The sequence below is a fragment of the Eleutherodactylus coqui genome, chromosome 4 (assembly GCF_035609145.1).
Source record: "Eleutherodactylus coqui strain aEleCoq1 chromosome 4, aEleCoq1.hap1, whole genome shotgun sequence".
NCBI lineage: Eukaryota > Metazoa > Chordata > Amphibia > Anura > Eleutherodactylidae > Eleutherodactylus > Eleutherodactylus coqui.
The window spans coordinates 265,383,765-265,411,290 of record NC_089840.1 but is presented as its reverse complement, the minus strand read 5'-3'; the positions used below and the strand labels follow the sequence as shown (position 1 = coordinate 265,411,290).

Genomic DNA, 27,526 nt, shown 5'->3' with positions numbered 1-27,526 from the left:
GGGATTTTAGGGGACTCTTTAAACTTTACCAATGCTGTAGTTATTGTCCCACTATATACTGTAATTCCCAGAGTAGTTTTGATTGACATCTGACCTGATATGTCTGAAAATAAATAGCACATAGTAAAAAAAAAAACAGTTCTGTAAGCTGGCGATCTAAGCAGGACTAGCTCAGTAAAAGATCATTTTGACCCCAACAATATTTAACCTGGAGGTTCCAAGTTACCCCTATATGACACTAATACTGCATTAATAGGAATTAGCTGCATTTTTCCTTTCTACTTTAAATAAAGGTTGAGCATCAGGGGTGATGATTGTACCCATGGCAGTCCCTGACAAAGGTCATATTAAGATCACTGCATACTTTGAATTTCTGTTACTGTCAGGGATGGATATATTACCATTAAAAACTGTAAACGTCAGTGATCATTCTATATCCAATAATGATGCAACTCCTGTGGACTCAGCCCTTTTTGGCACTTATATACACGCTCGCCATGCAGTGCCAGGGCATTTCAAAGATTGCGAAGTGAATAGAGGGGAAGTCTTATATATCAAGAGAGTTATAGAGGAAGGTCTGCAGATCCTGCAGCACTGAGCCTGAGAACGTGTACTATACAGAGGGCAGGACACAACTTGCTATATTAATTTGGCTGAATCCCGGTGCTGCAGTCGTCTTTGGATTTAACCCTACGTGGAGCAGGGAATCCGTGAGATGGAGCCTAGAAGGGTGAGTTATTACCTTATTTTCTACATAGATGAACACAGTTGAACCACAACAGCTGCCAGCAGAAGATACGGTAGTAACTCTGCAATATACTATTATGCAAAGGAATCTAGATGCATCTGAATGTGAAAGACTTGTGCAGGAAAGTCATAACTTCAAGACGTCTCTCCACCTGGAGAGCACAATTGTTTACTTGCAGAACAAGTTCTCAATGCAACGTGTATATAAGGTGTAGAGGGTGCCAGGGGAGCAATTGTCTCCTGCCCCTCTCTGCTAGCTGAACCCATGCTTCACAGATTTTGCCATTATAGATATACAGAACTGGAATACCTCATAGCGTGGGGCTCAGGACGGCTCCCAATACATAAAGGGGATCTCCACTTTTGATAAGTTATCCTCAGCTACACTTGCACTCACATTGCACCATGTGTCCTGCCAAAGTTTGCTGCCTGACTTGAGTTGTGCATATTTACGACAGCGGGTTCATCTTGCAGGTCCCTTCGCAGGGGGGCCTTTAAATGTCTGCAGAACGTAGCAATGATAAGAATGGTCTGTAGTGTTATAACAGTCTATAGAGGCGTATATGGATATCAGTATGCTGTATAGATATCAGTGCGCTTATCTTATCTTCTGGTTGCTGATATTACATGATTTCCTGTACTGATCCTCCTCCATCTCTCAGTCTCTTGATCTCATGACTTTCTGGTTTTCATTTTTTTGTATCTTTCTTGTCTGACATTCTGCCTTATTCCTTGTGTCGCTCTCTCATTCTCTGTCATTCCTTCAGCTATGTTCTTACTCTCTTTCATTCCTTCTTTCTCTCGTCTTGTCTGACATTCTTTTCTATCATATCTCTCATTTCTTGTGTTGCTCTCTTATTTTTTCTGGCACTTTCACATTCTCTCTCGTTTTTTTCTGTCTCTCATTCTCGTCATTCCTTCTGTCTTTCATTCTCTCTCTTTTCTATTGTCTTTCATTCTCTCTCATTCCTTCTGTTACTCTCTTGTTCATTTTGTTGCTCTTTCCCATTCTCTCGCATGCTTTCCCCCCCCCTTTCTCTCTCATTTCTTCTGTTATTCTCTATTTTTTACCCATTCCTTCTGTAGTTCTGACATTCTCTCTCATTCCTTCTGTCACTCTCAATCTTGTATATCTTTGATTGCTTTGTCATATTCTCATTCTCTCTGCTGCACACTATTGTTGTTTTCTCTCTCATTCTCTGTTTCTTTCCTTCTATCTCATTTTTACCTATCTCGTTCTTTTCTATTTTACAATCTCTCATTCAAATCACTTTCATTCTCTTAGTTTCTGATATTTCTTTATAAGCCATTCTCTATCTGATCGGCAGGGATCCCAAGCAGCGGATCCCTGTTGATCAATTATTAATTACCTATCCTGAGAATAGGTCCTTAATAGTAAAAGCTCAGAATACCCTTTTAACTTGCTTTCTGATATTTCTGGATATACCATTCTCTCTATCACTCTCTCATCCTTCTGTCACTTGCTGTCTCATCCTCTTCTCTGTCGCTCTCTCTTATTCTCTTCCCACTGTTGCTCTCACTCATCCTCCTCTCTCTATCATTCTCTCTCTCATCCTTCTCTCTGTTGCTCTCTTTCTCTTCCCTCTGTCGCTCTCTCTCATCCTCCTATCCCTGTCACTCTCTCAATTTCTTCCCTCCGTCACACTCTCTCACATTGTCACCTCCCTGTCGCTCTTGCTAATCCTCCTCTCTTTGTCGCTCTCTCATCCCCATCTCTCTGACACTCTTTCTCTTCCCTCTGTTGCTCTCTCTCATCCTCCTCTCTCTGTCACTCTCTCATTCTATTCCCTCTATTGCTCTCTCATTATCTTCCCTTTGTCGCTCTCTAATCCCCCTCTCTGTCACTCTCCTTCTCTTCCCTCTGTCACTATCTTTCATTATCTTCTCTGTCACTCTCTCACATCCTCCTTTCTCCATCACTCTTATTCTCTTCCTTCTGACATTCTCTCTCATTATCTCCTCAATGTCACTGTCTCTCATTCTCTCTCTGTCACGCTCTCTCATCCTTCTCTCTCCGTTGCTTTCTCTCATTCTTCCCTCTGTCGCTCTCTCTCATTATCGTCTCTCTATCGCTCTTTTTAATCCTCCTCTTTCTGCTACTCTCTCATCCTGCTCTCTCTCTGTCACTCATACTCTCCTCTCTGTCGCTCTCTCTCATTATCTCCTCTCTGTAGCTATCTCTCATTCTCCTCTCTGACGCTGTCTCTCATCCTCCTCTCTCTGTTGCTCTTTCTTATCCTCTTTTCTCTGTCGCTCTCATTCCCTTCCCTCCGTCACTCTCCTTCATCCTCCTCGTTTTATCGCTCTCATTCCCCTCTCTCCGTCGCTCTCTGTCATCCTCTTTTCTGTTGGTCTTTCTCATTCTCCTCTCTCCGTCGCTCTCTCATCCTCCTCTCTGCTGCTGTTTCTCATCCTCCTCACTCTGTCGCTCTCTCATCCTCCTTTCTCTATCACTCTCATTCTCTCCCCTCCGTCACTCGTTCTCATCCTCCTCTCTCTGTCGCTCTCTCATCCTCCTTTCTCTATCACTCTCATTCTCTTCCCCCGTCACTCTCTCTCATCCTCCTCTCTTTATCGCTCTCATTCTCTTTCTTCCTTCCGTCACTCTCTCTCATCCTCCTCTCTGTCGCTCTCTCATCCTTCTCTCTCTGTCGCTCTCTCATCCTCCTCTTTCTGTCGCTCTCTCATCCTTCTCTTTCTGTCGCTCTCTCATCCTCCTCTCTTTGTCGCTCCCTCATTCTCTTCCCTCAGTCACTCTCTCATCCTCCTCTCTTTATCGCTCTCATTCTCTTCCCTGCGTCACTCTCTCTTATCCTCTTCTCTCTATCGCTCTCTCTGATTTGCTATCTCTTTTCTTGGGGTGTAGACACTGTACAATAACTTTCTATGTGTTTAGTCCAGGACAGACTTGCCAAAAGATATAAAGGAAATTCTGAAGACAGGAACAAAAAGTGGCACCTGTAGTATGTTGCAATTTTTTCCCTTGCGCTCCACCTACTTATATAAGTTACATCCCCAACCCATGGCATTTGAATCACACATTACAGATATTCTGTACACCCCAAAATTAATACAAATGAAACACAAGACCTACTAGGTAGATAGTAAGACAGACAGGGAGAGAGCAATAGAGAGACAGATAGAAAGAGAGAGCTATAGAGAAATAGACAGAGAGAAAGAGAGCGTGATAGAGAAACAGACAGAGAGCAATAGAGAAACAGAAAGAGCAATAGCGAGAGCAACAGAGAGACAGACAGAAAGAGAGAACGATAGAGAGACAGAGATAGTGATAGAGAGACAGAGATAGTGATAGAGAGACAGAGATAGTGATAGAGAGACAGAGATAGTGATAGAGAGACAGGGAGAAAGAAACAGAGAAAAAGCGATAGACAGAGAGAGAGAGAGCAATAGACGGAACGAGAGCGATAGAAAAATTTTTCTATGTGAAAACTATGGCCCCCTGCACAAGGGCGGAAATTCCGCAGCGGTGCCCGCCTGCATAGGATTGCATTAGATAACGCAATCCTAGGAAGAAGGCCGTGATTTGCCCGCATGGAAACTTACGCAGAAAACAAATCGCAGAGGCCCGCACAGAAATGTCAGTAGTGACGGGCCGGCTTCTCTCTGCACATGCGCCGGCTGGCTGGCAGCCGAAGCATAGCAAAGAATGAAGATGCCGGGAGCGGGTGAGCCGCAGGCCTCAGCAGGGGCACGGGACCGCATCCCGCTGCGAGAATTCTCGCAGCAGAATCTGACCCGGACGTCTGCAGGCCACCTAAGGTAATGGTCCGGGATCCAGGACTGGTCTTGCCGTTTGCATTTCTTCTCCTCACCCAGAGGGTTGTTTGAACACCAGAGGATTGTTTATATCTTCATCTGCTGCTAAGTAATCTATTTACAGAACGAAAGCGATAGACAGAGAGATAGAGAGACAGAGTGACAGCGATAGAGAGACATAGAAAGAGCGATAGAGAGACAGAAACAGGCAGAGAGAGACAGACAACGAAAGATACAGATAAAGAGAGAGAGGCAGGCAGACAGACAGAGAGACTAACAGACAGAGAGAAAGACAATGAGAGAGACAAACAGAGACAAAGAGACAGAGAGTGAGAGACAGGTACAGAGAGAGACAAACAGAGACAAAGACAGACAAACATAGAGAGACCTGTGGGCATTTTTATATTAGATATCTGCTCCAAACCTCCAAAGTGACACTCTAAATAATCACCGTCGGAAATCTTGCGGTTTGGCCGCAGCAAAAACTCGAGATTTCCGCCGGAAGAACCCATGGAAAAGCATGTGGCCGGCGCTCCCATAGAGAAGTAGATAGACACGCTGCATCTTTTGAAACCGCGGCGGCCGCAGCTTCAACCGGATTTACCACAGCGGATTAGCCGTCCCGTGTGGACGAGATTTCTGAGAAAGTTTTGCTGCGGGCGGATCTGCTGCGGCAAAACCGCAGCAAATCCGCCCTGTGTGAATCCAGCCTTAGGCCTCCTTCCCACGAGCGTGACGGGCTCCGCCGCGTAATATTACGCTGTGAAGCCCGTCACGGCGCCCCCCAGAGCCCCTATACTTACCTGCGGGAGATAGCGTGAAATCGCTTCCCCGCCCACCGCCGCCGCGTCACCGCCCGTCACTGCCCACCGCCGCCGCGTCACTGGCCGTGTCACGTGCACGGCCGGCCGCGTCATACGGCGTCATATGACGCGCGGCGGTGGGCGGGAAAGCGTTTTTTCACGCTATCTCCCGCTGGTTACAGCGGGAGATAGCGTGAACGGACGGCTTCCATTGACTGCAATGGAAGCTGTCAGTGCGTACAGCCCGTCCTCACCCGCAGAAAATAGAGCATGCTGCGGGTGAGGACGGGAGAAATCGCGGTGCGTAATTCCGCGGTGGAATTACGCATCGTGAGCATTGTGCTATTAGGTTCAATAGAACCTAATAGCTGCGGGCAACGCAGCGGATTTTCGCCGCGAATTACGCGGCGGAAATCCGTTCGTGGGAAGGAGGCCTTAAAGTTCACAACCACCACTTTTGAAACATTTTATGTTCACATAGCGAACATTGGGTCAATCTAGTAAAGTTAAAAGCCATGCTCACCTGCCCAGTAGCCTCACTGATCCGATGCCGCTGCCGTTTTGGTCCCACGAGACTGAACCTGGAAGTGACTGCAGCACCAATCACTGGCCTCACTGGGCATCTGTGCATGAATGGCACATGACCACTGGCACATGACCACTGCAGTCTCTTCCGGGAGTAGACTGGTGGGGACTGGAGTGGTAATACTGGAATAGGAGGCCATTGTAAAACCTATCTGCCCCCTGTAATTTTTTATCTCAAAGAGCCTCTTTAACCCCAAGCAAGACTTGCTTTTATAAGTACACCAGCTCATTAAGTTGACCTCAGCTCTTTATACAGCACACAGACCAGAACCCCTTGTGTACAGACCCCAACCCCTCCCCTGCCTCGTATACTGACCTGAAACCAGTTCCCTTTGTATATAGACCCAAGAGCAGACCCCAAACTACCCCTTTAAAGACCTCAAAGCAGATGTTCAACTCTACCCGTTCCTGCACTTTCTGCTACAGCAGACAATGCCCAAATGCCACTCAGAGGGAAGGGAAGTGCAGGAAGGGGGAGAGGTGAATATGTTGGGTGAGTGGGATATTTGCGGCTCTTCCGGGAGTCTGGGACATCTCCCCTTTTTCTGGGCTTCCAGGGTGTGGCTGCAACATAGAGCACATAACCCTTTGCAATCCAATTTTGGATTCAGGGTTTCCTAGAGGGTTTTCTCTTTCTGCCATTATACAATAGCGCCATCTGCTGGCTAGAGCCAGTACTGCGGTATGGGACATGCTGGAGAGGCCCCCGACAACAGAGCAGCCAGTAATATACAGTAAGATTACCCTGCCGGACGTCTTCAGACATCAGAGCTGTACAGGCTTCAATCAGAATGTCTGCAGACGTCAGACAGTGGATTGGAAAGGGTTAAAGTAAAAGTTATCCTTGCGGTCACTATAAAGCTAACATTAAGGAATTGTTGTATGATCAATACATAACACTGGGAGCATTGCCAATAACAACAGTAGTGAAGAGAACAGCTGTAAACTAAAGATTATTCGACGGCAATCACCCTGCTTGTTGATGGTTTCCAGGTAACAGCAGAAGTTTTTTTCCCTTTAACTTGCATAGATAAAAAATAAATTGAAAAGCAAGAAAATAGTTGAAAAATCAGGAAATTGTTCTGAAATTATTTTACAGTTTACATTTTCTAAAAATGCAAATGAAACCCGAAGCTTCATCATAAAGATGTATCAGTAGGTCTTGCTTTGGCACGTCCCCTGCCGTCAGCCAGGAGCGTTCTCTTCCATCTCCCTGGACTTCCCATATTATATAGACTCATGTGTCCCAGTCATGCCTAGGAACGTTCATATCTGCCAAACATGTGGAACGTGTAATTATCTGCAAGTAAATGAGTAATTCCACCCTAATTGTGAATTCAGGCGTTAGTATGTGCTCCGCGAGTCAGTGCTCTGTGCAAGGTACCTGCTAGGGGATGGACTGCGAGGGCACATGCCTCCTAACTTTTCAGCAATGAAAAGAAAGACATTTCTTGCAACACAGCGTTAATTTTTACATTAGGCTATGCCCATTTTACTCTATGCCATGTCCTCTGTGCTCACTCACAGCAATAGTGCCCATTAGTGACCGCCTCATCGTCATAGTGCTCCTTAATGTCCCCCTCACAGTAATGGTGTCCCTTAGTGAGCCTCTCACAGTAATAGTGCCAATTAGTGACCCCCTCACAGTAATAGTGCCCCTCAGAGATCCTTTCACAGTAATAGTGCCCCTCAGAGATCCTTTCACAGTAATAGTGCCCCTCAGTAAGTCTCTCTCACAGTTATAGAGCCTATTAGTGACCCCCTCACAGTAATAGTGCCCCTCAGTAAGCCTCTCACAGTAATAGTGCCAATTAGTGACCCCCTCACAGTAATAGTGCCCCTCAGAGATCCTTTCACAGTAATAGTGCCCCTCAGTAAGTCTCTCACAGTTATAGAGCCTATTAGTGACCCCCTCACAGTAATAGTGCCCCTCAGAGATCCTTTCACAGTCATAGTGCCCCTCAGTAAGCCTCTCACAGTAATAGTGCCAATTAGTGACCCCCTCACAGTAATAGTGCCCCTCAGAGATCCTTTCACAGTAATAGTGCCCCTCAGCGAGCCTCTCATAGTAAGACTGCCCTTCAGAGATCCTTTCACAGTAATAGTGCCCCTCAGCGAGCCTCTCATAGTAATAGTGCCCCTCAGAGATCCTTTCACAGTAATAGTGCCCCTCAGCGAGCCTCTCACAGTAATACTGCCCTTCAGAGATCCTTTCACAGTAATAGTGCCCCTCAGCGAGCCTCTCATAGTAATAGTGCCCCTCAGTGAGCCTCTCACAGTAATAGTGCCCCTCAGCGAGCCTCTCACAGTAATAGTGCCTATTAGTGACCCCCCTCACAGTAATAGTGCCACTCAGAGATCCTTTCACATTAATAGTGCCCCTCAGCGAGCCTCTCACAGTAATAGTGCCCCTCAGAGATCATTTCACCGCAATAGTGCCTGTTAGTGAGCCCCTTGCATTAATAGTGCCCGTCAGTTATTCTCTCATAGTAATAGTGCCCCTCGCTTACCCCCATCATAGTAATTGTGACCTTCAGTGAACCCCCCCTCACAACAAAAATGCCCCTCGAGGATCCTCTCACATTAAAAGTGCCCCTCAGTTACCCCCCTTATACAGTGTTTCCCCGAAAAGAAAACCTACGTCCAATCAATGCAGTGCTGGATAAACCAATGCGATGGCTGTGATTGGTTCATCAACTGCTGCATTGATCGGCTGAGTGCGGCGCACGAGAACCAATCAGATCCATTGCTTCCTGGAGGCGGGATTTATGAATTCTGTCACAAGGAAGTGATGATATATGAGCACCTAGGACTGAAGAACAGTGCAGACCTCCATAGAGCAGCTTGATGGATGTGAACAGAGCCTGCTTGGTAAGTAAAATAAAGACCTAGTGCAAAAATTAATATAAGACAGGGTCTTATTTTCAGGGGAACATGGTAGTAATAGTGAACGTCAGTGACCTCTTTTAAAGTAATTATGCCCCTCAATGACCCCTCACAGTAATAGTGCCGTCAGCAATACCCTCACAGTAATAGTGCCTCTTAGTGACCCCCTTACAGTAACAACGCCTCTCAGTGACCACCTCACAGTCATAGTACCGCTCAATGACCCTCCCCACAACAATAGTGCTCCTTAGTGACCCTTCCCACAGTATTAATGCCCCTCAGTGACCCCTCACAATAATAGTGCACCGCAGTAACCCTCTCACAGCAGTAGTGGCTGCAGTGAACCCCTCACAATAATAATGCCCTTGCTTACCCCCATCAGTAATTAAGTCACCTTCTATACAGTGGAATAAAAAAACACCCTATACTACCCTCTCTTACTCTTCCTGTCGCTTCAGTCTGTGCCAATGTCGTTCCCTGCTCACTTCCGAGTAGCGTGATCCTGTGATTGTTGTGGGCAATACCCAGCCTCAGGATTGATATGGCTGAGGTCAGTGATTGGCCGCAACAAGCACTTGATTGCCCTACCTGAAAGTGAGCATCATGGACCAGAGTAATGGTGGGTGCAATAGGAGTGAGCATAGGCTATCTTTTATTTTTCTCTAATCCTAGCTGTCCCTGCAGGATATGCATCCTGCCTCTCGGGACATTGGGACAGCCTGCAAAATCTGGGACTATCCCGCTGAATACCATACAGTTGGGAGACAGTGTAATAAATCTGTAATATTACTGTCAGTGCTGCCTTTCAATCATTACATGGTATGGAGGAATTGCATCGGAGTCAAAAGCATATCTGACAATACATATGCAGCGCCACCTACAGGCAGGAACAAAGAGGTGTGGATGCAACAAACTCCTTGACATTTCATTTCATTTTTGTTCTGTTGCACCAGCATTTGCCCTGTTAGCCCACAAGGGGTGCTGTATACTGCAAATGACAGTCTACTACCTCATCCACGACTCTCCAACTCATAGTGGTCTCTTCATAGCCGTAACCTATGAGACTGGTGCAGGAGGAAAGTTTCAGTGTCTGTATATACAACAATTCACTGACAGCAAGCAGAGATCACGAATAGATAAAAAGTATATTGGATCATTTTTTAATTAGATGGTTAGGATTTGCCAAAAATATTTGATTGCGGCAGAGAAGAGGTTAACTGACTGATTAAGAGAATTGGGGGTCTTGTTCCCCATTTGCTGTGAATGGAAGCAGGAAGAAAAGACTGCAATGATTGGTGGGGTCTGATGTGCCATAAATGTGACTGGTGGGGTAACCCTTTAAGCACCGCACCCATGAAAGTGGTCCATATAGAATAAGTATTCAGTATAACATCTGTCTCATCTCACATCTCTCTGCAGGGGGGTCTTACATGTTCTCTCGCCTTCTACGTACTGGTGGCATCAATTGGATCCCTGCAGTTTGGATACAACACAGGAGTCATCAACGCTCCCGAACAGGTAATGTGAAAGTGTCCGGTGGGAATAGCGCTGATGCAATTAACTTGATGGTTGTGATAAATATGTACTATTGTGGGTCCATGGTCAGAGGGGGGCAGCACTGAACTGCCACACTTGTTTACAATGACATTATGATATAAGCTATCCACTATAGAGACTATCCACAGCTACCACTAGATGGTGCTCACAACATACAAATTTATACAGCCACCACTATGGGGATCTCACAGTATACAGATGTATACAGCCAAAACTATAGGGAGTTCACTGTATGCAGAGTTTTTACAGCCACCACTAGAGGGAGCTCAGCACACATAGATTTATACAGCCACCACTAGGGGAAGATAACTGTATACAGAGTTATACAGCCACCACTAGAGGGAGCTCAGGACATACAGATTTATACAGCCACCATTAGGGCGATCTCACTGTATGCAGATATATACAGCCAGCACTAGAGGGAGCTCACCGTATACAGATTTATACAGCCACTGCTAGAGGGAGATCACAACATACAGATTTGTATAGCCAGACATGGAGACATAGTGAGTGACTGTAACCACCCATTTAACGCCCCCAAGCTGCTGATTGGCTAGGGCGGTGATTTGCTGTGGCTGGAGGGTTATGGTTAGGGTTAGGCTAGGGTGAGTGTTTGCTGGGGTTACAGGAAGCAGTTGTACGGTGGCTGGAGGGTTAGGGTTAGCGTTGCGATTAGGCTTACATGAGTAGCGGCACTCACGGAGTCGGCTTTTGGAGGTGGCTGAGAATCACTGCTGCAGCCGGGGATCGCTGCGGCCCCATTGAGATTGCGAGCGCTGTTGCCTTCGGCGGCACTGCCAGCTGGGGTCCCTGCGTGGCTTAGAAGCAAAGGCTGACAGCTGCCGGGCAAATGGCAGGACAGACAGCAGGGCCGCCTTCTGGGAATGGCGGGTACGGCATTATATATTTATGAGAGCCAGCTGGTAACAGTGACAGCGGGGCACTTACACGGAGGCGGCAGGTGACAATCACAGGGAGAGGCGGTGGCTTGCAGCAGAGAAACGGGGGCATCGGGGAGTAGATGACAGAAGGACCACAGCAGAGACTGGAGACCAGCGGCCAGCAGAGACAGCAGCCGAGCCAATTGGTATAGGGTGTATCCTATACCTCCACCAGCACAATCCCCAGTCTCCACCCATTCTTCTGGCGGAGACAAGATACACCAGTACCGATATATTCAGCCACCACTAGGGGGAGCTCGTTGTATACAGATATATACACCCAGCACTAGAGAGAGCTCACTATATACAGATTTATACAGCCCCCACTAGGGGGAACTCACTATATACAGATTTATACAGCCACTACTAGGGGGAGCTAACTGTATACAGATATATACAGCCAGCACTAGAAAGAGCTCACTATTGTATATACAGATTTATACAGCCACCACTATGGGGAGTTCACTGTATAAAATTTTATACAGACACCACTAAAGGGAGCTCACTGCATACAGATTTATAAAGCTACCACTAGGGGGAGCTCACTATATACAGATAAATACAATCACCATTAGGGGGATCTCACCGTATACAGATATATACAGCCACCACTAGGAGGAGGTCACTACATATAAATTTAGACAGCTACCATTAGGGGGAGCACATTTCATACTGATTTATACAGCTACCACTAGGGGTAGCTCACTACATACAAATAAATACAGCCACCATTAAGGGAAGTTCATTGTATATGGATTTATACAGCCACGACTCCGGAAAGCTCACTATATACAGTTATATAGAGCCACAAGTTGGTGAAGGTCACTACATATAGATTTATACAGCTACCACTAGGGGGAGCTTCCTTTATATGGATTTATAGAGCCACCACTAGAGGGAGCACATTGCATACAGATATATATAGTTACCAGTAAGGAGACCTCACTACATACATAAATATACAGCCACTACTAGAGGCAGCTCACTACATACAGATTTATATAGCCACCACTAGAGGGAGCACACTGTATATAGATTCATACAGCTCCCATTGAGTTCAATACTAGTTGTACAAATCCATATGCAGAGAGCTCCCTCTGGTGCATAAATCTATATTGAATCCCTCTGGTAGTGGCTGCATGCAACCAAAATTCTATCATTTATTAGGTTGGAACCAGATCCACCTGTATGGACACATTAGGAAATCAAAGCAGCACAGAATGGTGCTGATAATAAATATGCAGCGTATGGCTGCATATGGCACTGCGCATGCCCTGTATCACACGCATATGGACATGCGCAGTGTGACTTTTTTTTTAAATTTAAGCCCCTGATCTGTTTGATAGCAGGGATGCGTATGGAAACGCTGCCCATAGGCGATGTATTGCGTTTCGACAGCGTATCATACGCAGCCCATATAAGTATATAGGGCTCACGCTGCGTGGTATGCAGAGAAATAGAGCATGCTGCGATTTGTTTCTCTTGCGCATCGATATGCAGTGTCTACACGCCGGTATACGTGGATCAATGAAGGTCCATTGACTTATCACGTATCACGGTCGTAGGCATGAGCCATAAGAAATATGTAATTATATATGAGCTCCTACTCCTGACATATTCTTCTGCTGGCGCCTTCTATATGGAAGGAGTGGACTGCGTGCTCCAACAAGTTACAGTATTCACATTTTTCCTTGGCATCCTGAACAGTCCTGTCCTAGAATCACAGAATGTTCCGGAATGTACAAACACAAGTAACCTATAAACCTATAGAGAGGAAGATGAAACTTACAGTAAATGGAAAATAAAATGTGGACAGCCTGGCGCCCAGCAATGGTGGCCTGCAGAGCGGGGTTGACATATATGTTCTGTCCTCGACCTGGATGAGTTCTATCATCTTCCAAAAATGTACTGGTTTTACTGGTTTACCCCCAGGCAGCTGAGTGATAGAAACCTGAAGATACGCACACTGCAGAAAAAGCTCCCTCTCTGAGGCCGTATTCACACGCCAAGTGTGATATCAGTCTGAGAAGCTCGGAAACCTGAAATTTTTTATGCAATTACAATGTATTTTGCAAGAAAAACACATCGCCACACATTGCTGCATTTGCGATTTACACGTACATGAAAATCAATTTTTTTTCAATAGCAAGGCTTCGGTCAGGCGAGCGTCTTTTTTTCGCGCATGAATAGGCGCATGAAAAAGGCGGCTCTATTAGAACCAATGCTTTCCAATGAAAGCAGTCACATGTCCGATTTTTACAAGCGTGAAAAAAATCACACCTGCAAAAGATAGAAAAGAGTTAAAAAAGTGGAGCATCACAACGTACGAAAACACGGTTTTCATGTAATGGGATGCAACTTTGACAGTAGGATAACCTACTGTCAAAGCCCTTAAATAAACCCTAGCTGCAGGGGAAAAAAAATAAAAAATATCAACCAGAAGTGCTGTCTGGCTCCGGCACGTCTTCTCCCCTGGTCCCCGTCACTAGTCTTTTTTCATTTCTTCTGGCTGGTGTTTGAAAAATCCTCGCCTCCTGAAAGCACTGCCTCTAATTGGCTGAGCGCTGTGACTAATCACAGCCATTGAATGGCTATGATTGGTCATAGCGCTTAGCAAATCAGAGGCAGCAATTCCAGGAGGCGGGGATTTTTCAATCCCCGGCCAGAAGAAATGAAGACCAGTGGAGAAGAGGCGCTGGAGTCGTGAGAGCGCTTCCAGGTGATGTATTATTATTTTTTTTCTGCAGCTAGGGCTTATATTGCAAGACCCCACCCACCCTACCCCCAAAAATCCTCGCCGTGGGGAGTCCCCTCATCACTGAATACTATTACAGTGCTGTCAGATTGTTCAGTGATGAGGGGACTCCTCGCAGAGTTGAAGGAATCCCCTGCCACAGCTGTCACAAATCGAACTCCTCTGCCACTGCTGTGACAGGAGATTCTTTCATCCCAATGGGAGGTCCCCTCATCACTGAACACTGTGACAGGAGGAGACTCCTCGTGGGGATGGAGAAATCCCCCGCCACAGCTGTCACAGCAGTGGCAGAGGAGTGCGATCCTCTCCATAAATTGTTAATGGGATTGACAACAAGGTGAAACCCCTGGATGTGACAGCATCTAGGGATTCCACATCCAAGGAATCCCCTACTACAGCTGTCACAGCCGCAGCAGGGGATAGCGATCCTCATCACTGAACACCGTGACAGGAGGAGACTACCCGTGGGGATGAAGGAATCCCCTGCCACAGCTGTCACAGCAGTGGCGGAGTGCGATCCTCTCCCTATGTTTTCAATGGGGCCGATGCTGCTGCCACCAGCCCCATTGACAACAAGATGAAACCCCTGGATGTGACAGCATCCAGGGATTCCACATCCAAGGAATCCCCTACTACAGCTGTCACAGCCACAGCAGGGGATAGCGATCCTCATCACTAAACACTGTGACAGGAGGAAACTCTCCGTGGGGATGAAGGAAACCCCTGCCACAGCTGTCACAGCAGTGGCAGAGGAGTGCGATCCTCTACCTATATTTTTAATGGGGCCGCCGCTGCTGCCGCTGACCCGTTTGACAACAAGGTGAAACCCCTGAATGTGACAGGGGTTCCACATCCAAGGAATAACCTACAACTGTCAAAGCCGCAGCAGGGGATAGCGATCCTCTCCCATTGCTTTCAAGGAGGACGCACTATTTATGTGCGATTTTTAGCTTTGGTTAGGAGTTTTTTAACCATGCATAATGTGATTTTTTTTCTTTTAGCGCACCTATTAATGCTCTAAAAAAATCGCTTGTGTGACGGGGCCCTTCAAAGACAGAAAAACTGCACTTGCATGAAACTCGCATTTGCTTTTTTTTTGCCTGCCATAGGAAATAATGGGCGATTCCTAAACCAGAATCTTCCAAAAATGGAACATGCTGAGATCTTTGTATCTCACACCATCGGTCCGAGAGAAAAATCACCCATGTGAACAAAAAGATTGAAATAACGTGTACTTTTCAATATGTCTATAGAGTATAAAATACTTGCTAGGACAGACTCCTGTCCGTGACTCTGCTACAAAATCTCCATCTATCTTAAATGCTGATCTGGGATTGCTTCTTGGTTCCTCACAGATCATCAGATCCTTCTACAATGACACGTACATCCATCGCTACCAGACGCCGATGTCTGCCAACATGCTCACCTCGCTGTGGTCACTGTCCGTGGCCATATTCTCCGTCGGGGGAATGTTTGGATCTCTCTCTGTTGGATTCTTTGCAAACTACTTTGGCAGGTGAGAGCGTAATACTGTTATAAAGAGGGTGACAGCGAGTCTGTGCTGTCAGATGTTATGATTTGTTGACCAACCAATGATCCAACCATGGCTGCCCTACCACGAGGCGACCTGAGCCTACTGCCTCTGGCGGCAGTCTGAAGGAACACAGAGGGGGCAATGCTAGTGCTGCCACCCAGCTGGTATCTATTTGACTATATTAATGGCTGTGAACCTGCCAGGAACCCAACCCAACAAGCATTTCACCTGCAGTCAGGTGGCCACCATTGTTGTAATAAATCTTTGACCTTTGACCTCACCCCCTGCACACAGACAATGGCCTGTACCCAGCGCAAAAGCTCGGAGCGGAGTTTAGGGGTCACAGACTGATTACAGCAATGGTAGTTTCCCGATCGGGGCTATGGACAGAGTGAGTGAAATGCTTTTTGGGTTGCTGTATGGCTGAAGATCCACTATGGGGAACACTATTACTACTGGGGCCACAATCGGAGTCACTACTAATTCTGGGCCACTAACAGCATCACTGTTAATACTGGGGCACAATTAATAATAAGGCCACTATGCATAGACATTATTAATACTGGGGACACTGGGGATTACTATTACTACTGGGGCCACTATGGGGGTCACCATTAATATCACGGCCACTATTTAAACCAAGACCACTTTGGAGGTCACTATTACTACTGGGGCCGTGGAGGGGGTCACAATAACTATTCGGGCCACTAAGGGGGACACTTAGGGTGGATTTTCAGATAAGCATAATTTTCTCCCCCTATATGGCCGTGATAATCAGGGCCCTATAACGGGATAAAACCAAACCACTGATCTCAATAAGAGTTTAGTGGTTTTGTTTTCACCACCTCTTTTCGCGGCCGTGATTTGTACGTTCAGGAAAAGATAGGACCTGTTCTGTTTCCCGCATGTAATGAATACTACGTGCGGGGAAGATCGGGCAGCACCTATCTTCCCGCGGTTATTTTCAAACTCTTGCGCTCTGGCCCGAAGTTTGAAAAGCCGGCAAAGGGGAAGAGATTCCCATCGTTCAGGTGCAACTACGTCTGTGCCGCCAAGCGTAGTTGCGCCAACGGTGGTCTGAATAAGCCCTTAGCTTCTGGCAGGATAAAGGCTTGGGGACCCATGGATCCAACCTTATGTATGTGGGTGACATTAGTGTAATTGGATAATTCAATATAGCAGGAATTGATTAGCCCTGCCGTTCTTAAATTCGTTGCTAGCCTATAAACGGTGCAATAACATGCAGTTGCAATAAAAAGTAAGTGAACCATTCTTTTGTTATTAATAAACTACGGTGTCATTTTATCTAATTCACAATGACAAACGCAATGTAAGTAATTTCAAAAAACAGTTGTATCGTTCATCTCTTTTATTGAACACATTGTAAGGAAAAAAATAAGTGAACCTCTGTGTTAATACCTTCTCTAAGAGCTAATTTGGAAAAGGTGTTTCAATTGTGAGATGGGATTGGAAGTACGGGTATCGCAGATACTTTGCAAACTAAATAAAGGCACACAAAGCCTGGTTATTGACAAATGCATAACAACATGACTAGTTTCAGTTCAAACACATTTCAGGATCAGTTAACATATGGTTTAAGCAGAATAGCAGGATCAAAATGGGAGTGGGCTTTCAAGGGGCATCCAAAGCCTACGGTAGGAGTAGTATTATTTAGAATACAGTGTAGCATTTATATACAATTACATACATCAGAAGCAGCACCTACAACATTGTAACACAGGGGCTTAGATACAGCAGCTCAGCTCTAGTATACTTCTGTATAATGCAGTCACCATATTATAGTCAGATCCCAGCTCTAACCAGTAATAGTGATTATCACAGATGCTTTGCAAATGAAATAAAGGTACACAAAGCCTGGTTATAGACAAATGCAGTTTCAGTTCAAGTAGACTACAACACATTTCAGGGACAATTGACATATAGTTTAGGTAGAAGATAAGGATCATCTCCAGTCCCATTAGATTGCATCATGTTTTGGTTCCAGTTGACCTGTCTCCCAGACATAATTGCACAATCAGTTTCACTTCCAATAGACCGCAACACAATTCAGAGCCAAATGATTTGTGGTTCAGGTAGAAAAACATGGTCATTATATTGCACCATGGTTTGGTGTCAAACATACCGTAATAACTCACCCAGCGTTATTTCCAGTAGATAGCAATGCATTTCGGGGTTAATTGACCTATGCCTCCCACACAATAATATAAGGAGCAGTTCTACTATATCACAAAAACCATTTCAGAGCCGATAGACCCATTCTTCATTCTTTAGCTCCAGTATCAGTGGATTCCTTAGAGTTACATATAGTAACCAGTCTCTCGAATTCTCTTTGGCAGGAAGAAATCATTGCTGTTGGTGAATGTCTTTGCCCTGGTGGGAGGAGCACTGATGGCGCTCTCGAAGCTTGCTTGGTCATTTGAGATGCTTATTATTGGAAGATTCGTCATTGGAATTTTCTCTGGATTCTGCACTGGTCTGATACCCATGTATATTGGAGAAATGGCCCCCACCGCTTACCGAGGGGCTCTGGGGACGCTGAACCAGCTGGGCATCGTAGTGGGAATATTGATCGCACAGGTAGGTAGTGGCGTTAAATGCTTATGATATCCACTGACTGGCCCCTTTATTAGAGTTCCGGCCCTTTCACAATTGGCGCTTCCCTGTATGGAAATTAGAGCAGCCAAATACAATGCTGGTGCTTCAGCTAATGTGTCCGAACGTACAACACGACCTTCCTTACTCGGATGGTCTATAACAGCAGACAACCAGTTCCAGCGAGTCTAAAAGAAACAGAAAGGCGAGACTCCAAAAGAGTGCAAACATTGCAGCAATGAAAAACATTGCCCGGTCAGATGGATCCAGATTTCTGTTATACAATGCTGATTGGAGGGCCTGAATTTGGCACAAGCAGCATGAATTGATGACCCCTTCTTGTCAGCTGGCAAAAACACTTTAGCACCTCCATTTAATCTGTAGTAATAACTAGAAGCTTCCTGTCCACAGGGGCCGGTATTCCTGTAGAACGATTTCATCACCTAGTGGAACAACAGTTTTCTGTGCTTCCGGTGGCCAGAGGAGGTCCAACACATTACTAGATGGGGGTCTCTAAGAAAATGGCCATTCAGTGTATATAGGTTAATTAGAATATTCCAAGTGCTAGTCTTATGTTGGACCTGTGCGGTATCTTCTGTTAACCAACGCCATATGGTATTGTGCCATAAAGTATTTAATTAACTTTATTGTTAGAGTGCCTAATTATAAGCTCCATGCAATACTTTGTCTAAATATTATTTCTATATATTAGCCAAAATGCTCTACAGTGCCGCCATCACCATAAGCATACTGTACAGTTTATAAATGGCACTGCTATGTGATACTGCCATACAGTCTTTAAATACCAGCTCCATACATAACGTAATCTAATAACAGTGTTATGTAATTAATATGGATTCATGGTGGTAATGAGGCTCAGATTTAAGGTAAGCCTAATATACCCTGCGGGACCCCACAAGGCTGATCCTGCATGTGTGCCCAAAGCAGAGGAATTGTACCATTACTTGAACATGTACTGATAGGAATGCACAGTTTAATAAATAATTGTCTTTACTTGTATCTCATCTTTTAGATTTTTGGTCTGGAAGTGATCCTGGGGTCTACAACATACTGGCCTCTCTTACTGGGGATCACAGTTCTTTTGTCGGTCATCCAGTGTGGGTTGCTGCCTTTCTGTCCAGAGAGCCCCCGATATTTACTCATTATTAAGAAGGAGCATGAACTAGCTGAGACCAGTGAGTACCCTGAGATAAGTGATGGTCATGGTGGTCGTGCAAAAAAGTGATAGAATAATCCACCAGATTGCCACCTGTTGGAAGGTAGCTACCCTTCGAGTCAGCATTTGAACATATAACAGGCCTTGTAGTATGACTAGGGTTGTAAGCCGAACTAGAGTATCCATGCACATACAGCTGTTTCGGCTTCTTGCCCCTCAACAGTGCACAGTAAGGTTCTGGTTGGCTGGGTGAGAGGTGATCAATGCAAGTCCGGGCAGGAATAATGTTTCTCCTTGTGGAGAGTACCAAGAGGGTGCAGGGAGTCTTATAGGCCAAACAATGATTCCTAGGAAGAAGCTATGCAAATGAGTGATGGAATAATCCTCAACGGCGCAACCTATTGGATAGTAGCTACCCTATGAGTCAATATCCAACCTTTTAGAAAGCCATGACTGGGGACAAAAGCCAAACCAGAGTGTCCATGTATAGAGAGCTGTTTTGGCTTCTTACCCTTATCAGTGCACAGTAGGATTTTGGATGGCTGAGTGAGAGGCCATCAATGCATGTCCGGGGTGGGGTAATGTTTTTCCTTGTGGAGAGGACCATGTGAGTGTAGGGAGTCTTATATAAGCCATATAATGCTCCATGGGAAAAAAGGTTATGCAAATAAGTGATGGAAAAACCAAACATTTTTGGTGCCACTTTTGTTGCATTTTTAAAAATGTCTAGAGATGTGAAGTCACTTTGTACACCCCCCCCCCCCCCCCCCAGCTATGGAGTGAGATTGTGCAAAAGTTTTGTAATTTTTCAAAAAGTCACGTCATAAATGTCTCAATCAGCTGCACTCCGCTCAAACCCCGTCCCCTGTTCTAGGAGTTGTCCTACTGCATAGCCAATGAATGAGCTAAGCAGTGGGCTATGTGTGGGGTAACAAGCTTATGTCATGGTCCTTTTCATTACTTCTGGGTCTGAAGATGGCTAGATGTGTATTATTAAAACTGGGCTGTGTGAATGGGCAGATCTAGCTTTGAGAGACAGGCCTACTTGGGGTGTTGGAGGCACCAATGGTGGTCTAACAACTCACAGTGCCCCACCTCGCAAACTTTTACTAGCTCAAGCCCCCATGTCCAATTTGAAGAGAGACCTAGGCCTTTGTATTTCTGCCAATTAATGTCTATTACAACAGTGGACTTTAGCACTGATACAAGCACCGGGGTTCTAGGCTTGAACATTGCAGAAACAAACAAGCTTCATTGGTTCACGGGAGAGGCTCACAAAGGCATGACCACTGGGATGGAAGCCACTGATACACAACTCTAGTTGTACTGCTTTACCACCTGGTTCGACGTTCTGCTACTTCAGCACTGATATGTCAGATAAACACCGGTGTCACCAAGAACAATGCTGCCCCAAGAACAATGCTGCCCCATAGGAGCCGCAAAGAGTCAGCGCTGGATACCAGCTAGACTAGGTGCTCTCCCGCACTCCCTAAATGCCGCTGGCCTCCTTTTCCGCTTTGCACTCACCTGGGTGACCTTCCCCTCTTAAAGGCACAGCACACAGCATAAAAAGGAAACATACATAAAACAATATCCAAACTTAGGGGTAGCTTGGAGGGCACACTGTACTTTATCACGCAAGGTTTGAAAAGTCTAAAAGACTTTGATCATAGTTTGTCTTATCCTAAGCCAAAGCAAGACCAGATATGATACAGGAGACATGTTTGCTCATTTGTTGGCGGATCGCTGCCCTGTTTACATCGGTCAAAGAAATGTTCATTCACATTGGCTTGGAAACCTTGGGCATCCAGTTACAGGGACCCGTTGCTCCTTTACCTCCCCTTCAGCTACTCCACTAAGGATGACCTTCTAAACTATGCACATACTTTGGCAGACTTCCCCACCAAATAAAATTTGGAAGACAGGTTAACAACCTGATGGCAAAGATTGGCCTGATAGTAATAGATTTATTAGAACTGTCTATAAACGGAAACAACCTTCAGATCTCTGCAGATAAGTGGCACAGCAGATGGCTCCTACAAGGAGATGGAGCAGTAGATGTCTTCTGCAAGGGTGTGTCCTTCATTAGTAGTAATACGTAAAAGGCTTGGCCTGTATATAGCAGGACTTCGGTGGCCCTACATAAGTAGACAGAGGCAGATGTGTATTTATATAGTAATTGTTAATAAAGTCTATTATTAAACCAGTTTATAAGCCGGGTGGCCCCATCAAATGGCATCCATGTTTGCCTCCCTTCCAATGAGTTGCTAACATCCTGCCTTGCATTTTATTGATTTCTACATAAACTTTTGAGCAACTTCTCTTATATTTAACTTTCCCCGTGTGACTTTAGTACTACAGAAAGTTCGAGGGACTCAAGACGTGTCCTCTGACATTGAAGAGATGAAGGAAGAAGCTGATCGCATGGCGCAGGAGAAACCCGTTTCCTTTATAGAACTCTTCCGATCCAGACAGTATCGGCAGCCAATTATTATCGCCATCGTTCTGCAGCTTTCACAGCAGCTATCTGGTATCAATGCAGTAAGTAGACTCATCTTCTGTCTTCTTCATGGAAGGAAGTCTTTTTTTCATGTCTTATTATTATCCTTATTGACATGGTGTTCTCTTTTTCCTTGCAGATTTTTTACTATTCCACGAGTATCTTCGAGAAAGCAAGGGTCCCTAATCCTATTTATGCAACCATTGGTGCCGGCATTGTAAACGTTGTTTTCACGGTGGTATCGGTGAGTTTCAGTTATTGCAATGAGACTCCAATGCCATAATGGGAGTTTAGTGTATTACGGTGATGCCAATGTCTCTACCCCATTCTCCAATTATCAGTGGAGTCTTCCCATACTTGTACATGACTTCTATTGTCTTTACAGGATTGCCATTAAAGATATTTAATATTAATAATGTTCTTGTCTCTTTTAGCTTCTGGTTGTGGAACGCGCTGGGCGTCGGACTCTGCACCTCACTGGTCTTGGTGGAATGGCAGTGTTTGCCCTGATTATGACAATTGCCACGAAACTAATTGTAAGTCCTTGGTTCAAATTTTATCCTTCCTCCTCGCCAGAATAGAGGCCCACACCGAATTCATAGTGCTTAATAGCAGAACTCAGCATGGTCCCCAAACCCCCTCAAACTGATATCTGACAAATATACATTTTTTTTTAATTAAAATTTATATCCACTATCAATTTTATAATATATCCTTATGGGGTTTGTTCCTGGCTGCATGTCTTAGGGGTAGAGTTCCAAATAACTTTCCTCCCCTTTAAGTCATAGACTGAAATCTTCACATATAAGCACAGTAAGAGCTGTACACGTGGCACCAGATCACGTTTGTGCCAGGTCTTCCTGGACAAAACATTGCATGGTATCTCTCTGCCTTTCTTTGAAAGGAAGGGAAGATTGCTCAGAAAAATGAGGCTTTGTGTAAAGAGTGAAAATTGTACAGCGGTAGTATAATGTATTTCAAATATAAGTTCTTTAAAAAACAATTTGGGAATAAAAAACCAAGAGCGCCACGCGAAATCCAACTGATATCTAAATAATAATGTCAAAGTACAGTGTCCAAATGATAGCCCCATATAGTGCTTCTAAAATACCACCTTACGTAATACCGCCATACAATGCACAATAATATCACCAAACCGTGCTCAAATAATTCCACCATATAGTGCTAATATAAAACCATCATACAGTACCAAATAATTCTACCATATAGTGCTAATATAAAACCGTCATACAGTACCAAATAATTCTACCATATAGTGCTTATATAAAGCATCATCACCGTGCAATTTTTATATAATACCACCATACAGTGCTTATATAAAAACCATCATGCAGTGTTCAATAATATCACCATACAGTGCTCAATTAATTCCACCATGCAGTACTTCTATAAAGCTACCATACAGTGCTTACATAATATCACCATGCGATGCTTATATAATATCGTACTACCATTTAATGTTAAAATAATTCTACCATACAGTACTTCTATAAAACAACAAATTGGAATAAACAGGCGGCACTCAGTGATATCAAACTCCGTAGCAGTACTTTATTCCATAACAAAAGTGCAGGAGTAATGGCAGAGCTCCGCTGATTACCATACGGTAAACACGGTCAAAGATTTACATATCCATTAGGCGAGTGCAGTTTGCTTCCATTTCAAGTTTGAATTTATAAAAAACTACAACAGAAAATCAGTATACTGTGCTTACATAGTACTACCATACAGTGCTTATATATTATCAGTATACTGTGCTTACATGGTACTACCATACAGTGCTTATATATTATCAGTATACTGTGCTTACATAGTACTACCATACAGTGCTTATATATTATCAGTATACTGTGCTTACATAGTACTACCATACAGTGCTTATATATTATCAGTATACTGTGCTTACATAGTACTACCATACAGTGCTTATATAATATCAGTATACTGTGCTTACATAGTACTACCATACAGTGCTTATATAATATCAGTATACTGTGCTTACATAGTACTACCATACAGTGCTTATATATTATCAGTATACTGTGCTTACATAGTACTACCATACAGTGCTTATATAATATCAGTATACTGTGCTTACATAGTACTACCATACAGTGCTTATATAATATCAGTATACTGTGCTTACATAGTACTACCATACAGTGCTTATATAATATCAGTATACTGTGCTTACATAGTACTACCATACAGTGCTTATATAATATCAGTATACTGTGCTTACATAGTACTAACATACAGTGCTTATATATTATCAGTATACTGTGCTTACATAGCACTACCATACAGTGCTTATATAATATCAGTATACTGTGCTTACATAGCACTACCATACAGTGCTTATATAATATCAGTATACTGTGCTAACATAGCACTACCATACAGTGCTTATATAATATCAGTATACTGTGCTTACATAGCACTACCATACAGTGCTTATATAATATCAGTATACTGTGCTTACATAGTACTACCATACAGTGCTTATATAATATCAGTATACTGTGCTTACATAGTACTACCATACAGTGCTTATATAATATCAGTATACTGTGCTTACATAGTACTACCATACAGTGCTTATATAATATCAGTATACTGTGCTTACATAGTACTACCATACAGTGCTTATATAATATCAGTATACTGTGCTTACATAGTACTACCATACAGTGCTTATATATTATCAGTATACTGTGCTTACATAGTACTACCATACAGTGCTTATATAATATCAGTATACTGTGCTTACATAGTACTACCATACAGTGCTTATATAATATCAGTATACTGTGCTTACATAGTACTACCATACAGAGCTTTTATTATATCAGTATACTGTGCTTACATAGTACTACCATACAGTGCTCAAATAATTGCACAATACAGTGTTCAAATAATAATACCACCATACAATGCTCAATAAAATCGTCATACAATGCTTACATAATACTATCACAGTACAAGGGGGCTTGCTCCCTTTTTTGAAGGAACGGAAGATCATTCCAAAAACCAGGCTGTAGGTAAAGAGCGGAAATTGTGCAACTGCGAGGTTGTTCGAAAACAACGACAACAGCGCAACGAGGAATCCAACTAATATCAAAGTAATGATGCCAAAGTACAGAGTCTAAATGACAGCACCATCCAGTGCTAATATAAAACCGCCATACAGTGCTTAGATAATACCAACATATCGTGCTGCATAAAATCACCAGTGTGCATATACAACCACTAGACTGTGCTTAAATAATACTATCACAGTGCCCAAATAAATAATATTATCACCATATATTGTACTAACAGTACCTAAATAATACCCTTAATGCTCTAGCACCATCCCATTATATTGATACTGATGCATCCCATTAATGGTGGTTGGAGCCCCTAGATGGCAGAGTTCCGTGGAGAGGGTAATGGTAACATCTTCTCTTTTTATCCTGTGCTAGGACCAGGCGGTAGGATGGAGTTACGTCAGCATCGTGGCCATCTATATTTTTGTGGCTATGTTTGAGATCGGTCCAGGACCCATTCCTTGGTTCATCGTAGCTGAGCTCTTCAGTCAAGGTCCTCGACCCGCAGCCATGGCTGTGTCCGGGTGCTCCAACTGGACAGCAAACTTTCTAGTGGGCATGTTGTTCCCCTATGCAGCGGTAAGTTGGGAAGGTAGTATGGGGAATAGGCTTTTGGTGCAAGAAGTAGATGCACCCCTGATAGTCATGTGGTTAGGGGGACCCTATTACTATTTTTGAAATTGTGCCCAATCCAGTGACACATCTGAAGGTGTACAAATGAGGTTCCATTTTTTTTTTCCTTCTACCACTCCTCTAACAATCTGTTTCCATACCACAGGAGGGATGCGGCCCCTATGTCTTCCTCATTTTCATGGGCCTACTGATTATCTTCTTCATCTTCACTTTCTTCAAAGTCCCTGAGACAAGGGGCCGGACATTTGAAGACATTGCTCAGGACTTCCAGAGAAAGAGTAATTTTGAACCTGCCAACAAGAGCAACAACGTAGAACTAACTGGAGTTAAGGTGCCCCAGGGTATTATTGAGTAAACAGTACAAAGTCGACAGTCAGCATCCACCGTGGGCTACCGCTTCTCCGCAGACCGTTTACTCCTTAAACTAACAGACCATTGCTGAACTGACGGAGTCTTATTGTCTTTTTGTCAAGTATAAGATTACACGATTCTACAGATCATTGGGAAGACACCAAAATATTTTTTGGAAGCCTTTGGATCTATTATAATGTATATATTCATTGCCATCAGGACCAAATTGACTGTATATAATGTATCATATATGATTGGAAAATCTTGTTGCTCTCCGTAAGATCGATTAGGACCAAGACCCGCCGGATATTCAAAAACTTACAATATGAACGTGAACTATGACTAGTTTATTTATTAAGGTGGATTTAAATATATATTTTTAGATATTTTCTATCTTGTCTGGATTGTAGGATTCTACAGCAACATCTGCAGCAAGTGTCATGTTTCCCTGCAGCACCTCCACAGGTGAAAAGAGGTATTACACAGTTCCCTTTGCAATCAATTGGTTTTCTGTGTAATGCATGAATATGCTGGGTCCTCCAGAGTAACAGATGCTTTATATAGCTGCTCTACATTCTGGTCAATAGATGAAGGTCCTGAGCAGAGACCAACATTCTGTTAGCCCTAAGAAATCCTTAATAGGGTATTGTTTTAATCGAAAAATGCATTTAACTTTTATGGGATGATGGTTAGCTTGATTACGTGTCTAGTCATTGGACCACCTTGTTATATTCATGTAAGGGATGGACTACAGGTGATGGCAGAAGCTTAATTTGTAGATACTGGGCCCAGTGCAAAATCTGTAACACGGCCCAAACTATAAGGCTTTATTCATAGTATTGGGCTAACTATATGGAGAAGAAAGACCTTAGGAGCCCCAATGCTTCAGGGTCTAGGTGCAACTGCCTCCTCTGCAGGCTGGTTCCTAGTTGCAATTACAACCTCATCAACCCCTATACCCATGACACTGGGCTTCCAAAAAATTTAAATGCTCAAAGGTGCAAGCTTCCGGCTGCCATCTGGCCACCATGAATGGAAGGACTATTGGTCAGCAGCCCACGTACAAATGACAAAAATCTAGAGATTCAGGAGTCTCACTCACCAGCTGCTTCCTGTCCGATCAAATCTGAGCTGCCGCTTTGCAAATATCAAAGAAAAAAAATGCTTCCATAGCAGGGCCAAAAAGTTTAACAAACGACTGCAAAAGCTAATTTTTTTAACATTTTTTAAGGAGTTTGTAAAATTGTATCATGTTCTGGAAAGGGATGATTATTCTTGGCATTAAATCCATTTTTATACCGTTATTCCAGAAGGAAGATTCTATGTGATGTAGGTATGATGTATATAAGGTTTTGAAATATGTATTTATATATCCCATGCACATGTCTGCAAGCGTCACATAAAAAAACTGCACTATTATGGATATGTCAAAATCAAACCAATTTGGTCAAAAGAACCCGAAATGCCAAAAAGTAAAAAAAAAGGCTGAAAAAGTGCTAACGTTTTTATAAATAAAAAGTTTTGTTATTTGAGAGA

General features: G+C 43.9%; 1 protein-coding gene across 1 annotated transcript; it reads left to right on the top strand.

Moving 5' to 3' along the window:
- Positions 1-503: 503 nt before the first annotated feature.
- LOC136626288 (solute carrier family 2, facilitated glucose transporter member 3-like) lies at positions 504-27,526 on the top strand. The gene is made up of 10 exons (XM_066601227.1): positions 504-730; positions 10,239-10,337; positions 15,428-15,588; positions 17,964-18,204; positions 19,253-19,415; positions 21,750-21,937; positions 22,036-22,140; positions 22,331-22,432; positions 25,382-25,585; positions 25,785-27,526. The coding sequence occupies exons 1-10, from the start codon at positions 716-718 to the stop codon at positions 25,992-25,994; spliced, it is 1,488 nt and encodes a 495-aa protein (XP_066457324.1). The 5' UTR covers positions 504-715; the 3' UTR covers positions 25,995-27,526.